At 45.5% G+C, this 16,268-nt stretch overlaps 1 protein-coding gene across 1 annotated transcript in view; it reads right to left on the bottom strand.

Annotated features, from left to right (window-relative positions):
- Positions 1–16,228, bottom strand: part of Alr (Evr1_Alr domain-containing protein Alr) — a 36,355-nt gene extending 20,127 nt beyond the window's left edge. The window contains exons 1-2 of the mRNA XM_084604644.1: positions 16,086–16,228; positions 2,555–2,775 (exon numbers count right to left, since the gene is read on the bottom strand). Coding sequence (XP_084460770.1) covers positions 2,555–2,775; positions 16,086–16,226 — 362 coding nt within the window. The 5' untranslated portion in view covers positions 16,227–16,228. The remainder of the gene's footprint in view (positions 1–2,554; positions 2,776–16,085) is intronic.
- Positions 16,229–16,268: the final 40 nt, after the last annotated feature.

Below are 16,268 nucleotides of genomic sequence, written 5' to 3'. Positions count from 1 at the left end.
CAAAAGAAATCGACGGTAAGAAGATCGGACAGCTCAGATAGTTAAGCGAACAGCGCTATGATGATGTTCAGCGGGTACAGTTCTTCCATGTGCCAAACCAGTCGCCAAGACTTCCTCTAAACTAACAATGCGCTGCAGTATCGTGGCCTTCATCTGGAAAGTTACATCCGCTTTTGAGGCGATAGCTTCACTATCCGAGATAAAGTCAAGGTCACCGCGTGCTTCCGATGACCTTCAAGCAGCTTCAATGTCAAATAATTGGTTCACAGGATAGGGAATGCACAGTATAAATGGCCTTCATCTGGCAAGTTACATCCGCTTTTGCTTCACCATGCGAGATAAAGTCAAGGTCACCGCGTGCTTCCGATGACCTTCAAGCAGCTTCGAGGTCAAATAATTAATTCACAGGAAAGGGAAGGCACAGTATCTGTCACATTTGTGCTGTGGACACCTGAACCGCGCCGTAAAAGGGGGGGAAGGTGGGAGTGAAAGACATGCAAATAACAAGGTCAAAAGTCAACTGACGTGGTAAGTGGCTTAAGCGTGAGCAGCTGCGTGGAAAGATACATGATGGCTGACGTCAATCTCTAGAATATATAGAGGTGCACCGCGCGCCCCGGCCGTAGACGCGTCATGGACTCGGAGTACGCCAAGTTTAAACAAAGACGAACTTCTTTACGGATCAGCGGCGTTTCTTCATAGCCGCAACAAAAAAAAAAAAAAAAAAAAAAAACCTTCCGCTTAATAATGTACTTTACCATGTGTAACCGTGCTTCAGCTATCGCTCCACTTTAAGTTTAATCGAAGCTAAACCACAGCCAATTTTTTCACTTCCGTCTGCCCACCAGAAAATCTGCCACCTCCCGCCCACTGTACATTTTCTTGTACTTTGAATCCATTTCGTAAGCTTAACATACCATTTTGTAAGCTTAACATACCTCCGGGCGCCTGTTCTCCGAACAGCATGTCCTGTTCATTTAATATCTTGATTCCCACTATATATAGCATTAAATCAAATTTGTACCCTTATCGTTCTCCTCTGACTTAATGTCTCTCCAACAATTTTCTCTTCGATTCCGAAATACTACTGTTTCGGGGCGCAAATCAGACGAAGTGAATGTTTCCATATTTCATTTCCAAGCTGAATGCTTCATGCACAGCCGCCCAACCACTGCGGCGCCGCAGGCTAGAGCCCAACAGAGCAGCTCGCACCACCCAAGAGCGCGTTCACATGGACTGCACGGAAACACCGCGGTTGTACAGGGTGCGAGCAAACCTCGATTCCTTTCCACGATCAAGGCAAACAAGGAAGAACAGGATTCCCGGCGAACGTGTCTTAAATAACCAATGTCATTTCCTTACCGGCAGACCAGCCGCTAACACGGTCCCCGCAGTCCACAACACCGCTAGAGGCACGTACTGCAAACAGAGCGCGAACTAAACGAGTGTCGATCGTAAAGAGCCGTGACCGCGTAACAGGCCGCCGCGCTATACGTCGGGGAAACTATGATAGCAAGTAGGCGGCCACCACCATTCCAGGATTTACAGCCCGTGTACAGAAGCTACATCTCTAGGAGTGGTTAGAGCTGTGAACAATAAAAGCAAGAATCGCATTTTGTGCCGATTATTCTCGCTACCTATTACTTTGCCTTCTTGCTATTGGCGCAAAGATGTCTTCGCTAATGTCCTCATGAAACTTTCAACAGATATTTTACAAGCAGTATATATACTCTCGGTATATAGACTCTGTTAGTGCGGTATAATTCTAATTGTAAATAATGTCTAGCTACAGAACGTCTGCTGATCTCTCTCTCTCTCTCTCTCTCTCTCTCTCTCTCTCTCTCTCTCTCTCTCTCTCTCTCTCTCTCTCTCTCTCTCTCTCTCTCTCTCTCTCTCTCTCTCTCTCTATGCACTGTTTATGAATTCTCAGAAGACACTTTTGGAAGGGTGCAGAGCCGGTGGGTCCAAGCTGTTTCTTTAGTCGTCGAGCATAGCAGCAACCTGACACAGTGGTGGCAGAGCGCCAAACGAATTGAGCGGGGAAATATTACGAGAGAATTCGGGTCCAGGAACAGCAATGAATCGCACCCGGAACCACAGAGACAAAAAAGAAACGAAATTAGAACCACATTAGATACAACATCGGCAGACACGGTCATTCGAACTTCATCTCTACGCCAGCCAAAGCTAGGATGCTGTTATGTCGGATGTCTCGCATGACATCCGCCAAGACTGAAAAGCAAAAGGGAAAAAAAAACGCAGAAAGCTCTTGGCCAGGTGCAATGCACCGCCAAAAAGAGCCACCTTTCTTTCAAATGCTGCGTGCAGCGCTGAGACGTCAACACGAAAACCGCACAGTATCGTACAAAAAGCTTAACTCACTACACAGCTTTTGACTACGTGTCTTTTGTTACCGGACAGCGGGGATAAGGTATTTCGAATTGTAGTAGGCATATCTGCCCCACTTCATCTGTTTGCTCTGTACTTTCAACTGCTTACTGACGCGAAGGCCATGGAGCGACGCTCCAGCGGGTGATGGAGGGCGGATACTCACTCTTTGCGGAAGTCCTTGGCGCAGTCGTCGCACGGGTACAGCCTGGCGAACAGGCGGAAGAACTGTTCTGCATCGCTCTGCTGGGCGGCCGTGGGCTTCTTGGGGTAGTAGGCGGCCACGGAGTGCAGCAGGGACCAGGTGCATCGGCCCAGCTCAGACCTGTCAGGGGGACACTCGCGTTCGGCCTCCGGTGCACCGCCTGGTACCGAAGATGACGCACCCTGTGGAATAAAGGACAGCGCGACTCGATCGTTGACAAACTGTGGGGAGGACGGAAGAGAGGGACGTGGGGAAAGGGAAGTCTGACAGAAGTGCCGCAAGAATTGCACCAACGTCGCATTGGACGCCATGCTGGTGGACCAGAAGAGCTGGTAGTCTTGTTCATTCGTCCAGTCCGTTTCTGCAACCTGCCTCGTTGAAGCACGGCAGTAGCTGTGAGTTGTGCAATGTCATGGTGCCCCTGACACCATACTTTTACACTTACAAGCAATTGTACCGGCTCGGGGCGGGCCATAGAAATAACCGAGTTAATGGCATTCTAGTCGAAATCAAGAAGAAATGGGCATGCATGGGTGTCATAATTGGGTTAAAGGCGCAAAAACAACACGCACACACACAAAAAAAGAAGAACGGGACAGAGTGCCTTCTTTTCTTGTGTGTGTGCGTGTTGTTTTGGCGCCTTTAACTTATGATGAATAGACACCAACTAGCCCAACAAGAAGTTCTCATAATTGGGACTCCGACCCGTTCTATGGCTTGAACCAGCGAAAGCTGGAAACCAAACAGCCATCCCCTTCTGTCACTGCAGGTAGCTGACTTCCGGCTGAGCTTGCGACGCATGTCTAGGGTATTTCCTTCGATACCGTAACAGCTGCCCCCACTCACTCTAAGGGTGTCTGGGAGTGTGCGCACAAAAAAAAAATTAATTAATTATTCACGGGTGATAATGGGCAGGACGTATAATGCGAAAACAAGATAACCGATGGTCGCGAATGGCAACAAGTGGATTCTTAGGGAAGGCAAACGTAGCAGGGGCGGCAGAAAATTAATGTACACTCGGATAAAAAAAATAATAATAATAAGTTTGCGGGGGTCAAGTGGGTGCAACTAGCATAGGACCGGATCGATTGGAGGGATATGGGAGAGGCCTTCTCCCGAGTGGGTGCGCTCACGCTGGTTACCGGCGTAAGCAAAAAGATGCGCGGGTTTGTATGCAGCAAAAGCGCAGTGCGGCTAATAAGCGAACGAGCAGGATATCGTCCAACGATAACTTTTTCCGAGTCAGAACTTCACTCAAAATATAAACAAGGAATAAAATGACCACAAGGTTGCCAAGAACGTAGAGGTTTCTCGTCTTCTCGTGTCTCATTCGGTGCAAAAAGTTTATTTAACTAAATAATTAACGACTTATTTATTTATTATTTATTTGTTTAGTTAGTTTAATGTTTGACTCGCCGAGGAAATAAACTAACCGAATGCATGTTAGAATATGCTCAAAGGCTCAAGAGAGATTAATCCTTAAAACTAATTCAAGTTCGACTTTTTTCCTGGTGTCTTGGGCACAAAAGTTGTAAATGCATAATCTCGAGGACAGTTTTCTATCTTTTTTTCACATATTTAAAACAATAGATTATATTGACGGAACGCCTTACTGACTTTTTCGTACTGACCGCAGTTTATTGGCGGCATTTTATTAAATATTTGTTCCTGTTGGTGTGCGTTTGCCACAAATTTGATGTTGTATGTTGTATCCACTCCTATCTTGGTCCAGGTTGAACCGACAGTTTGTATAACTAAATAACCGCACACTGTTTCTTCGCTCCCTTTGTGAACAATGTACATGGTCCTGCGATTGAGCAATGGCAACTATTCCATCAAAAAAAAAAAAAAAAAATTTCAGCAATTTTACCAATCAGCTTCATGAGTCCATTAATGAGCAGGGTACTTTTCCTTGGCGCCTTCACATACAATTTCGCACCTGCGCTCCACAGCGCTATCTGACGATGCTTGCACGAACAGCCATTATAAACCATGAGCGCATTGTTTGATGTTCGGTAGAATAACCAATTGAATAAATAATTACAATACATTTAAGCTCATAGTTTTCAGCGGAACGGCACACCGTCAAAGAAAAGAAGGAATAGTGGGACGAACACAGCGAACACCAACTATCCCAACAACGAACTCTATTGAATTATTATAGATGAATAAATAAAAGCTCGATGCCAGGCTTCCGCGCCGTCCCATCTCACTTTTAACACACACACACACAAAAAAAAAAAAAAAGATCCATAGATGTACGTAGTTTTAGTTTCAATTTAAGCCTCACGAGAGGGGTCGTTTAGTAAGCAGGAAATAGCATTTGTTTTCACGTGCTTTTCCCTAGTCCGCATACAGCGTAATGTCGCACATTGTGCTTGTCTTCAGCGCGCGAAAGGCGTGTTTCGAATAGTTTCGCGGTGGAGTGTGTGTACGTTGTTCTCAAACTATTCCAAGAACGTTAGGGTTAGGCTCAGGAAAAAAGCCACCATCATGGTGTTCTGTGTTAGACGGGTAGGCAACTCTCAAGCGCTTTTTTTTTTTTTTTTTTTTTAATGTAACAACAGTCAAAGTGTGGTTTTTGTGATCAAGAAGCCTGTTTATGCTTTTCTTTTCGGCTGTGGAACTGAGTCCGCAAAAAAAAAGAAAAAAAAAAGACGCTAGGCCAAGCAACAAAAGCCAAACAAATACAAAATGAAGTAAGTTTGAAATACAGCGGCAGAGCTGGCTGTTAACACGGAACAACGCGTGCTTGGGCTGATGAGGTTTTACACGAACCGGTCTCCGCTGTCACAAAATTCAGCCCCATGCTGACCGGACAGGTGCATCCATCTAGGAGACGGATAGGGAGCTGGGTGGACGCTCTGTGCTGCTCTTGGGGCTCCTCCGTAGCTTTGTACGCAGTGCGGACTGCACATCATCCCAACCATGTGCGCCTGTTTTTCTGAAACTTGGCGTAACCTCTTCAGACTCGTTAGGTTTTTGTTATTCAGTGTGAGGAACCCCGTTGCGCTGCAGCGTGTAACGATGAGGTAGCCAAAAGTTCCTATACCGTTCTTCTGGTGATGTTGACCATCAAGCCAGCTGCTCTAATCAAGTCTAGAACAGATGCCATCGATACTGTATTTTCATCTCTTGACGATCTCCACAACAACGAACTTTTTTTTGGGGAAAAAATACATATACGGCTGAATAGTTACATCCGCTTCCAGCGATATTTGTTATTCCTCATTCGTAACTTGCGGCGTCATCAAAATTTTCTACCTTAACTTTGGCGTTCTACAACAAAATTTGCGTTGTCTTCCCAATTTGTTTCAGTTTATGGGGCTCACCGGCCCAGAGCAACTCAGCTTATGAAGAGCGCCGCATTGGATGGCTCTATTCCAAAGCAGTTCAGGCTAAGAGAGACGCTCTAGTGGAAGGCTCCGGACAATTTCGACCACCTGGAGTTCCTTAACGTACATTGCCATCGCACAGCACACGGTGTCAATGTTCACTAACTCTAATTGCAAATTATCCTAATTTTTCACTTGTACCACGCTGTTAATGTCGACATTTGTACGCATGACTTTTGTTGAATAATTACATAACAATAATAATTGTAATGCAAAAAAAGTTTGGCACCCGCAATGAGGGAATGCGTAAGTATTCTTTGCAGAAGAAAAAGAGACACGGGAGAAGAAGAGGCTTCCTGCTTGTGACGTTACACTAAGACTTAAAACCCCATGGAAGTTCGGTACCACGTGATTACTCCTGGAAGTCGACATTACCCCCATGGTTAGTTCGACGTCTGATTGACCTAATTGACTCTAATTGATTATTATTCCGCATTAACTTATTTTTGCCCCCAACGAAGTTTCTCCATCCTCTATCTAGTGCAACCATTCGTTTTCTTATAACTAGTTTCGTTCGAACGTACTTCTGGTTGCACGACCTAGAAAACATACCCGACGTCTGATTGAGTTAACTGGCTCTAATTAATAGGTTACTCTGCATTATAGCTGCAACTTTTGCCGTGCTCCCAGCAGCACTCGCCGTACGGTCGCAGTTAGCGTACTTGCTGCATGGCCGCGATAAAAACATCTAATAGCAGAGCTCTAATTCCGCGCTTCATTATGTTTAAAGGTGAACGCATTTCTACTCATCCATATTAGGAACTGTAGACGTTCAGCCAATGCGCAGACCGCACACACGACAGAATAATCTGGCTTGGCAGAGTAGGCATTGGTGAACGAAGACGAATCAATAATTTATTTTCATATTAGGATTTCGTGTGCGGTTGGAACGATAAAGCAGAAGAACGGTAAACTTTGATACCGCTAGGCCAGGTACTTTTTCTCGAGCGTGTGTATACATCGAACATACATTTATGCATTATCGGGCCGAAATTAAAAGCGAATGTTTATGTAGCGAACTTTTTTAATTTACGAAAGGATAATCCTCCACAAACCGTTCATAAATATATAATTTGCTATATATTTTTTTTCCCAGCCTGATTCGCTTTTGGGCACTGAACGCCGTATAAGCCGAAGTAAAAAAAAAAAAAAAAAAAGAAAAAAGAAAAGAAAATTACGCTATAGTTACATATACAACGGTTGAAATTACGCAGATAAAATATTTTGATTTGTTCATGGGCGCTGTTAGGCCGAGACCAGACAACACACAAAGAGCTAATCGTACACTGCCATTTACAGCTGTCTAGAAAGCACTCAACACGAGACGCAAGCAGCGCAGGAGCGGTTGGCGTTTCAGAGGCCTGTAATGGCGGCAATTATCAAGCGACTTTATGGCGGCAGTCCTACTAGAGCCACCTGTTGTGTGCAAATCGAACTGATCATTTCATTTCGGTCTCACAGCACAAGCACATAATTTGCATAAACACGCGAATACTACCTTCAAGAAAGCTTGAGTGCGAAAGGCTACACTTTTGCCAGCACTGCTAACAGTTTATAGCAGCTCCCAGCACAAGTTTTTTTTTTTTTTTTTTCCAGCCAACGCAGCGGAAAACGCGGAGGCGCGCATGCGCAGAGCGGCCCTGTGAGAAAAGAGAACTGACAAAAGTTGCCCCGAAAGCTCCGCCAAGCATCTCAAGCACGTCTTCCGATTCTCCCGGCAGAACTCACAAGCAAACTGCAAACAACGTATCACACGTTTATTGACGGAACTTTGAAAGAAACGTCTTCTCTCCGCTATACATTAGGACCGATGCGTTGCTAACACAATCAGAACCAGCTTTCTGGATATAACATGCTTCTATCCTTCCAGGTGTGGTTTTCAATCTGCAATAAAAATGTGACGCGTTGTTTCTTTTCTACCTCGTCTGAAAGAATTTGAGCTGTTTGTGCACCTTTAAATAAAACAGTTGTCGGTCAGCGCTGTGTTCGTCATTATTCCCTTCCTTCTTCCTTTCTTTGGGCGTGTACTGTCCTGTTGAAAATTATGCGCTTAAATCGAGAATATTTATAGGCCAACAACTAAGTCTACAGAAATTTGCAATAGTATTAGCTATGTCGCAAGCCAATTCGGTTTAAAATGCGCAACAAGTACACGCAAAAGTCACTTCAATTGTAAAATTTCGCCTTCCAGTAGCGTCGGTGTAACTTCACTCAACTTCACTCCGACCTATACGAAGAGCGCCCTTCAAATCTCCTGGAATCGCTATTGTTTCTCTTCGACAGTCAGACCGAGAGTGGCAATAAATTATTTATTGTGGGTTTAGTTCGTCAATGCTTTAGAGGTTTTTTTTATTTTTTGTTGTTGTTGTTGTTGTTCTCTGGAACATTTTCGGCAGCTTCAAAACACTTACATCCAGGGCCCTTTATTTTAAAAATAAACTGTGTTGCACTCACTTCAACAAACACATATCTTTTTTTTTTTTTTACATCTGATTATTCTGGCTGAAAAAAAGTTCCTGGTGTGTCCCACGCACCTTGGAAAAAAGAACTATAGAAAGAGCATGCAAATGATAATTACGCATTCGCAAAATTCAAAATGAAAAGCTCAGCGAAATCTAATTTTACACGCCTGTTTCAGTCGGCCGGTGCAAACAATGGGTGGCGCTATCAAACAACAATGAGCGACACGCATACGAAATGAAGGCGCCATGGCTGCCTTGCAAGGGCAGCCTCTGGTCGCCGGTAGCATTGGAGATCTGCAGTCGTCGTGCAGCCGTTGTAGTATAAATGAGGATGACTTGCTTTCTTTATTCATTGCGCCCGTACCGCAGGCGTGTTTGTCCGAAGCCCTCGTTGGTGCAAAAGCACTACTAGGCTAATTTGAATTAAGCGTCTTGCAAGCTTCATCAACCAAATTCTTACTCATAAGCGTGTCTGTGGCAGATGATATATAATAGTAAAGTATAACATGATAAAGCCACTGGTGCACATGTCATCATCATCATCACCCTGTATACCCACTGCAGGGCGAAGGCCTCTCACATCTTCCTCCTATTAACCCGGTTCTGTGCTAGCTGCATCCACTTGACCCCTGCCAACTTCTTAATCTCATCCACCCACCTAATTTTCTGCCGCCCCATGCTGTGCTTTCCTTCCCTTGGGATCCAGTTTGTTACCCTAAGCGACCATTGGTTATCCTTTCTTCGCACTACATGTCCTGCCCATGCCCATTTCTTCTCCTTGATTTCCACTAGAATATCAGTAACTTGAGTTATTTCTCTGAGCCACTCTGCATGCTTCCTATCTCTTAATGTTACCCCTACCATTTTTCGTTCCATAGCCTTCTACGTTGTCCTTAACTTGAGTAGAAACCTCCTCGTTAGCCTCTACGTTTCAGCCCCATGGGTGAGTACAGGTAAGATGCAACTGTTGCATACTTTCCTCTTAAGCACAGATAAGCTGCTAGTCATAATCTGCGATTCGTTGCCAATAGCACTCCATCCAAATCTTATTCTCCCTATTTCCTTTTCATAGTCCGGATCTACGGTTACTACCTGTCCAAAATAGACATATTCACTTACTGCTTCCGGTGCTTCGCTACCTAACGTAAACTGCTGTTCCTTCCCGAGGCTATTTAACATTACTTTAGTCTTCTGCATATTGATTTTCAAGCCTACCTTTCTAATTTTCCTGTCTAGGTCACCGATCATTATTTGCCGTTCCTCTCCTGAGTTACTTAGCAAGGCAATGTCATCAGTAAAACGCAGACTACTAAGGTATTCTCCATCTACCCTTATCCCTAACTGCTCCCATTCCAATTGTATCTGAATACTTCATCTAAGCAAGCTGTAAATAGTACTGGGGAGATCAGATCGTGTCTCCTTGCCAGGTAGCTTTCTTTCCAGGAATTTTGTTACTTTCTATATACAAAACCATGGTAGCTGTGCAGCAACTATATATATATATATATATATATATATATATATATATATATATATATATATATATATATATATATATGCAGATCAATCAAGGGGAAATGAGGGTGCTCGTTATAATGCATGAAGGAAAGAAGCCAACAGTCGGCGAGGCCAAGGAAAGCGTTGGGGATGGTATGTTTATGTCATTTATTTTTTTAATGTTTACTTCGATAACCACAGAAATTAGTAATGTAATCTGTTTAGGGGAAAGATAATTAGACACAAAGTAGAAGAAAAAACAACGTGCCGATGGTGGGATCCGAACCCACGACCTCCGAATAACGCGTCCGGTGCTCTACCAACTGAGCTACATCGGCCGCTGTCCCCCCTGCTACTTTCGTGGGTATTTATGTTGTCTGTATACGAACCTTGAGAGTGTTCACCAGCGCCACCCTCAGCCATAGCGGCGGACGTGGGACGTCCTTTGTTGCCGCCAGCGTCACGTAGAACGTGATCAAGAGCGAGGGCGAAAGCTGTGCTAGAACCCTCTTACGCTACCTATGGCTTCAAGACTGCCAGAACCGAGACCCCCGTAAGCTACAAGCAGATCAATCAAGGGGAAATGAGGGTGCTCGTTATAATGCATGAAGGAAAGAAGCCAACAGTCGGCGAGGCCAAGGAAAGCGTTGGGGATGGTATGTTTATGTCATTTATTTTTTTAATGTTTACTTCGATAACCACAGAAATTAGTAATGTAATCTGTTTAGGGGAAAGATAATTAGACACAAAGTAGAAGAAAAAACAACGTGCCGATGGTGGGATCCGAACCCACGACCTCCGAATAACGCGTCCGGTGCTCTACCAACTGAGCTACATCGGCCGCTGTCCCCCCTGCTACTTTCGTGGGTATTTATGTTGTCTGTATACGAACCTTGAGAGTGTTCACCAGCGCCACCCTCAGCCATAGCGGCGGACGTGGGACGTCCTTTGTTGCCGCCAGCGTCACGTAGAACGTGATCAAGAGCGAGGGCGAAAGCTGTGCTAGAACCCTCTTACGCTACCTATGGCTTCAAGACTGCCAGAACCGAGACCCCCGTAAGCTACAAGCAGATCAATCAAGGGGAAATGAGGGTGCTCGTTATAATGCATGAAGGAAAGAAGCCAACAGTCGGCGAGGCCAAGGAAAGCGTTGGGGATGGTATGTTTATGTCATTTATTTTTTTAATGTTTACTTCGATAACCACAGAAATTAGTAATGTAATCTGTTTAGGGGAAAGATAATTAGACACAAAGTAGAAGAAAAAACAACGTGCCGATGGTGGGATCCGAACCCACGACCTCCGAATAACGCGTCCGGTGCTCTACCAACTGAGCTACATCGGCCGCTGTCCCCCCTGCTACTTTCGTGGGTATTTATGTTGTCTGTATACGAACCTTGAGAGTGTTCACCAGCGCCACCCTCAGCCATAGCGGCGGACGTGGGACGTCCTTTGTTGCCGCCAGCGTCACGTAGAACGTGATCAAGAGCGAGGGCGAAAGCTGTGCTAGAACCCTCTTACGCTACCTATGGCTTCAAGACTGCCAGAACCGAGACCCCCGTAAGCTACAAGCAGATCAATCAAGGGGAAATGAGGGTGCTCGTTATAATGCATGAAGGAAAGAAGCCAACAGTCGGCGAGGCCAAGGAAAGCGTTGGGGATGGTATGTTTATGTCATTTATTTTTTTAATGTTTACTTCGATAACCACAGAAATTAGTAATGTAATCTGTTTAGGGGAAAGATAACTAGACACAAAGTAGAAGAAAAAACAACGTGCCGATGGTGGGATCCGAACCCACGACCTCCGAATAACGCGTCCGGTGCTCTACCAACTGAGCTACATCGGCCGCTGTCCCCCCTGCTACTTTCGTGGGTATTTATGTTGTCTGTATACGAACCTTGAGAGTGTTCACCAGCGCCACCCTCAGCCATAGCGGCGGACGTGGGACGTCCTTTGTTGCCGCCAGCGTCACGTAGAACGTGATCAAGAGCGAGGGCGAAAGCTGTGCTAGAACCCTCTTACGCTACCTATGGCTTCAAGACTGCCAGAACCGAGACCCCCGTAAGCTACAAGCAGATCAATCAAGGGGAAATGAGGGTGCTCGTTATAATGCATGAAGGAAAGAAGCCAACAGTCGGCGAGGCCAAGGAAAGCGTTGGGGATGGTCCCCAACGCTTTCCTTGGCCCCAACGCTTTCCTTGGCCTCGCCGACTGTTGGCTTCTTTCCTTCATGCATTATAACGAGCACCCTCATTTCCCCTTGATTGATCTGCTTGTAGCTTACGGGGGTCTCGGTTCTGGCAGTCTTGAAGCCATAGGTAGCGTAAGAGGGTTCTAGCACAGCTTTCGCCCTCGCTCTTGATCACGTTCTACGTGACGCTGGCGGCAACAAAGGACGTCCCACGTCCGCCGCTATGGCTGAGGGTGGCGCTGGTGAACACTCTCAAGGTTCGTATACAGACAACATAAATACCCACGAAAGTAGCAGGGGGGACAGCGGCCGATGTAGCTCAGTTGGTAGAGCACCGGACGCGTTATTCGGAGGTCGTGGGTTCGGATCCCACCATCGGCACGTTGTTTTTTCTTCTACTTTGTGTCTAATTATCTTTCCCCTAAACAGATTACATTACTAATTTCTGTGGTTATCGAAGTAAACATTAAAAAAATAAATGACATAAACATACCATCCCCAACGCTTTCCTTGGCCTCGCCGACTGTTGGCTTCTTTCCTTCATGCATTATAACGAGCACCCTCATTTCCCCTTGATTGATCTGCTTGTAGCTTACGGGGGTCTCGGTTCTGGCAGTCTTGAAGCCATAGGTAGCGTAAGAGGGTTCTAGCACAGCTTTCGCCCTCGCTCTTGATCACGTTCTACGTGACGCTGGCGGCAACAAAGGACGTCCCACGTCCGCCGCTATGGCTGAGGGTGGCGCTGGTGAACACTCTCAAGGTTCGTATACAGACAACATAAATACCCACGAAAGTAGCAGGGGGGACAGCGGCCGATGTAGCTCAGTTGGTAGAGCACCGGACGCGTTATTCGGAGGTCGTGGGTTCGGATCCCACCATCGGCACGTTGTTTTTTCTTCTACTTTGTGTCTAATTATCTTTCCCCTAAACAGATTACATTACTAATTTCTGTGGTTATCGAAGTAAACATTAAAAAAATAAATGACATAAACATACCATCCCCAACGCTTTCCTTGGCCTCGCCGACTGTTGGCTTCTTTCCTTCATGCATTATAACGAGCACCCTCATTTCCCCTTGATTGATCTGCTTGTAGCTTACGGGGGTCTCGGTTCTGGCAGTCTTGAAGCCATAGGTAGCGTAAGAGGGTTCTAGCACAGCTTTCGCCCTCGCTCTTGATCACGTTCTACGTGACGCTGGCGGCAACAAAGGACGTCCCACGTCCGCCGCTATGGCTGAGGGTGGCGCTGGTGAACACTCTCAAGGTTCGTATACAGACAACATAAATACCCACGAAAGTAGCAGGGGGGACAGCGGCCGATGTAGCTCAGTTGGTAGAGCACCGGACGCGTTATTCGGAGGTCGTGGGTTCGGATCCCACCATCGGCACGTTGTTTTTTCTTCTACTTTGTGTCTAATTATCTTTCCCCTAAACAGATTACATTACTAATTTCTGTGGTTATCGAAGTAAACATTAAAAAAAATAAATGACATAAACATACCATCCCCAACGCTTTCCTTGGCCTCGCCGACTGTTGGCTTCTTTCCTTCATGCATTATAACGAGCACCCTCATTTCCCCTTGATTGATCTGCTTGTAGCTTACGGGGGTCTCGGTTCTGGCAGTCTTGAAGCCATAGGTAGCGTAAGAGGGTTCTAGCACAGCTTTCGCCCTCGCTCTTGATCACGTTCTACGTGACGCTGGCGGCAACAAAGGACGTCCCACGTCCGCCGCTATGGCTGAGGGTGGCGCTGGTGAACACTCTCAAGGTTCGTATACAGACAACATAAATACCCACGAAAGTAGCAGGGGGGACAGCGGCCGATGTAGCTCAGTTGGTAGAGCACCGGACGCGTTATTCGGAGGTCGTGGGTTCGGATCCCACCATCGGCACGTTGTTTTTTCTTCTACTTTGTGTCTAATTATCTTTCCCCTAAACAGATTACATTACTAATTTCTGTGGTTATCGAAGTAAACATTAAAAAAATAAATGACATAAACATACCATCCCCAACGCTTTCCTTGGCCTCGCCGACTGTTGGCTTCTTTCCTTCATATATATATATATATATATATCAGTCTACACAACTGATTTCGCAATAGATACATGGCCGCCGCAGTTTCTACTGAGTCAAATGCTTTTTCGTAATCAAGGAATGCTATGTATAAGGGCTGGTTATATGCCAAGCATTTTCCTATCATCTGGTTGATGGTATGGATATGATCGATAGTAGAGTGCCGTTTCCGAAAACCTGCTTGATCTTTTGCTTGGTTGCAGGAGTATAGGACTATAGACACCTAATTTTTGGGTTCGTGTTTTATCCTTTGCAATGATGCCTAAGACACACACGGATCATCACATCACATTCGCCTATTACTGCTGAATAATTTATAATCGAATTTCTTATCTCCCCTGTTTCGGTTTCAACGGCCGATCGGTGGCTGTGATGTCAAAGTCAAGTCTAGATCGCATGAGGGGTGAAAATAGAGCGACATAATCATTCCTGTATCGCTTGAATTCACTTCAATGATACAGCCCGCCTGTCTCAAGAACATGAATCACTACAAGCGAAGATTCGTCGATTATATCACTGTTCTTTCATTCCGCGCGTCAAGACTTGGTTGTGACGTCGCAATCATCTCTCGGCTGTTCAAACCGAAACTGGCGAGAAAATAAAATTCAATAATAAATTTTTAGTGGTCGTACGGAAAAACTGCGTTCCGATCAATATACAGGAACGGCTTACGCATCATTACCAAGAAGAAAAATGCCACCAAAATTTGGTGCCTATAGTCCTTTAATTAACTACTTTTGGCATTTGACATCGACAACTTCAAAACAGAACTTTGAAACCGTTTCTCATAAGCACTTTCGCAGGATGTTTTGCGGTTGCCCGAGCTAAACCGTGTGCCAGCTATCTTCCTTTTAGTCATCTTATACTCGTCAGAAGCGCTTGACTGCATGCGCACATGTGGTAAATGTTCGCACCGATAGGCCTGCACAGAATTTGGGTCAAAGAGGAGCGCACTATTGTACGACATCTCAGAAGACATGAACAGGCGCCGCAATGAGCTCTAACCTGCCTCTGGCACCTTCTTGTACCTCCCTTCTTTAATTTTACTTATATATATGTTATTTAGCTGTACGGTGCTGCATCTGCCAATTTCCATAGCAGGGTAGTGTAGCAATATTGTTTTATGCAACATCAATTGCGGCACGAACTCTTGGTTTATTTCGTCACCATTAATATCCAGTGCACCTAGAGATCCTATCCTTCCAGCAGCTCTTCGGTTTCATGATTTTCAGCGGAATAAGTTTAAGCACTTTAGAGACGAAAGCATTTATTTATTGAAATAAAAAAAAAATATTATTTCGCTCTCCAGATTACAAACACAGATACTATATACGAAAGGCGACACGTTACGCGCATTTTCAACACGGCGACACAAAAATGCAAGGTCAGTGCGAATATTGCTTATCACATAGCTCCTCGCATGCGAGTGTTATCTCTAACACGTTTTCCCACAGTCACATGTTAACCGCAACCAGGTAAAGGCGTTTACAGGGAAGCTAACCCGTCATTTAAGTCATGGTGCCAAGTACGCACGATTCTGTGCTTCAAATGCACGTGAGCAGGCGTCCGTACACATCGTGCAAGTCGCGACGGTTTTGCGAAACAATTTACAAGTCGTAGCAGACGACACAGAGATGCCGAAGCAAAGAGCACGTAAGAAAGAAGCCATTTGCATTTTTAAGTTTCCGTGATACTTATATGCACAGGTGTCCATATTCGATACACCGTTAACAACAGTAGTTTAGTCGTAGCTCTGAATGTTATTCTCGAACGCCGGCAAACAAACAACGATCGGCATTACATCAGCCGCGCCAACTGAGAACGAACGGACTGATGCTACCGCTGTGCCAGTAAACCACCTTCACCGACTTACCGTTGTCTTGGGAACTGTTCCACCCTTGCTTTTAGCCCAAGCCTTGAAATCTGAGCAAGCCCTGCATGGTTTTTTCCCCCTACCCCCGTGAAAATCGTAGTCTTCGCTGTGACTGTCCTCCGCTCCGCTGCGCGCGGCCATGTTGGCTGATTATGTCTTGTCTCGACTCCGCTTCGGCTTAGT

The sequence above is a fragment of the Amblyomma maculatum genome, chromosome 5 (assembly GCF_055883805.1).
Source record: "Amblyomma maculatum isolate TAMU_Amacu chromosome 5, ASM5588380v1, whole genome shotgun sequence".
NCBI classification, from domain to species: domain Eukaryota; kingdom Metazoa; phylum Arthropoda; class Arachnida; order Ixodida; family Ixodidae; genus Amblyomma; species Amblyomma maculatum.
This window is presented reverse-complemented; position numbering and strand designations above follow the sequence as displayed.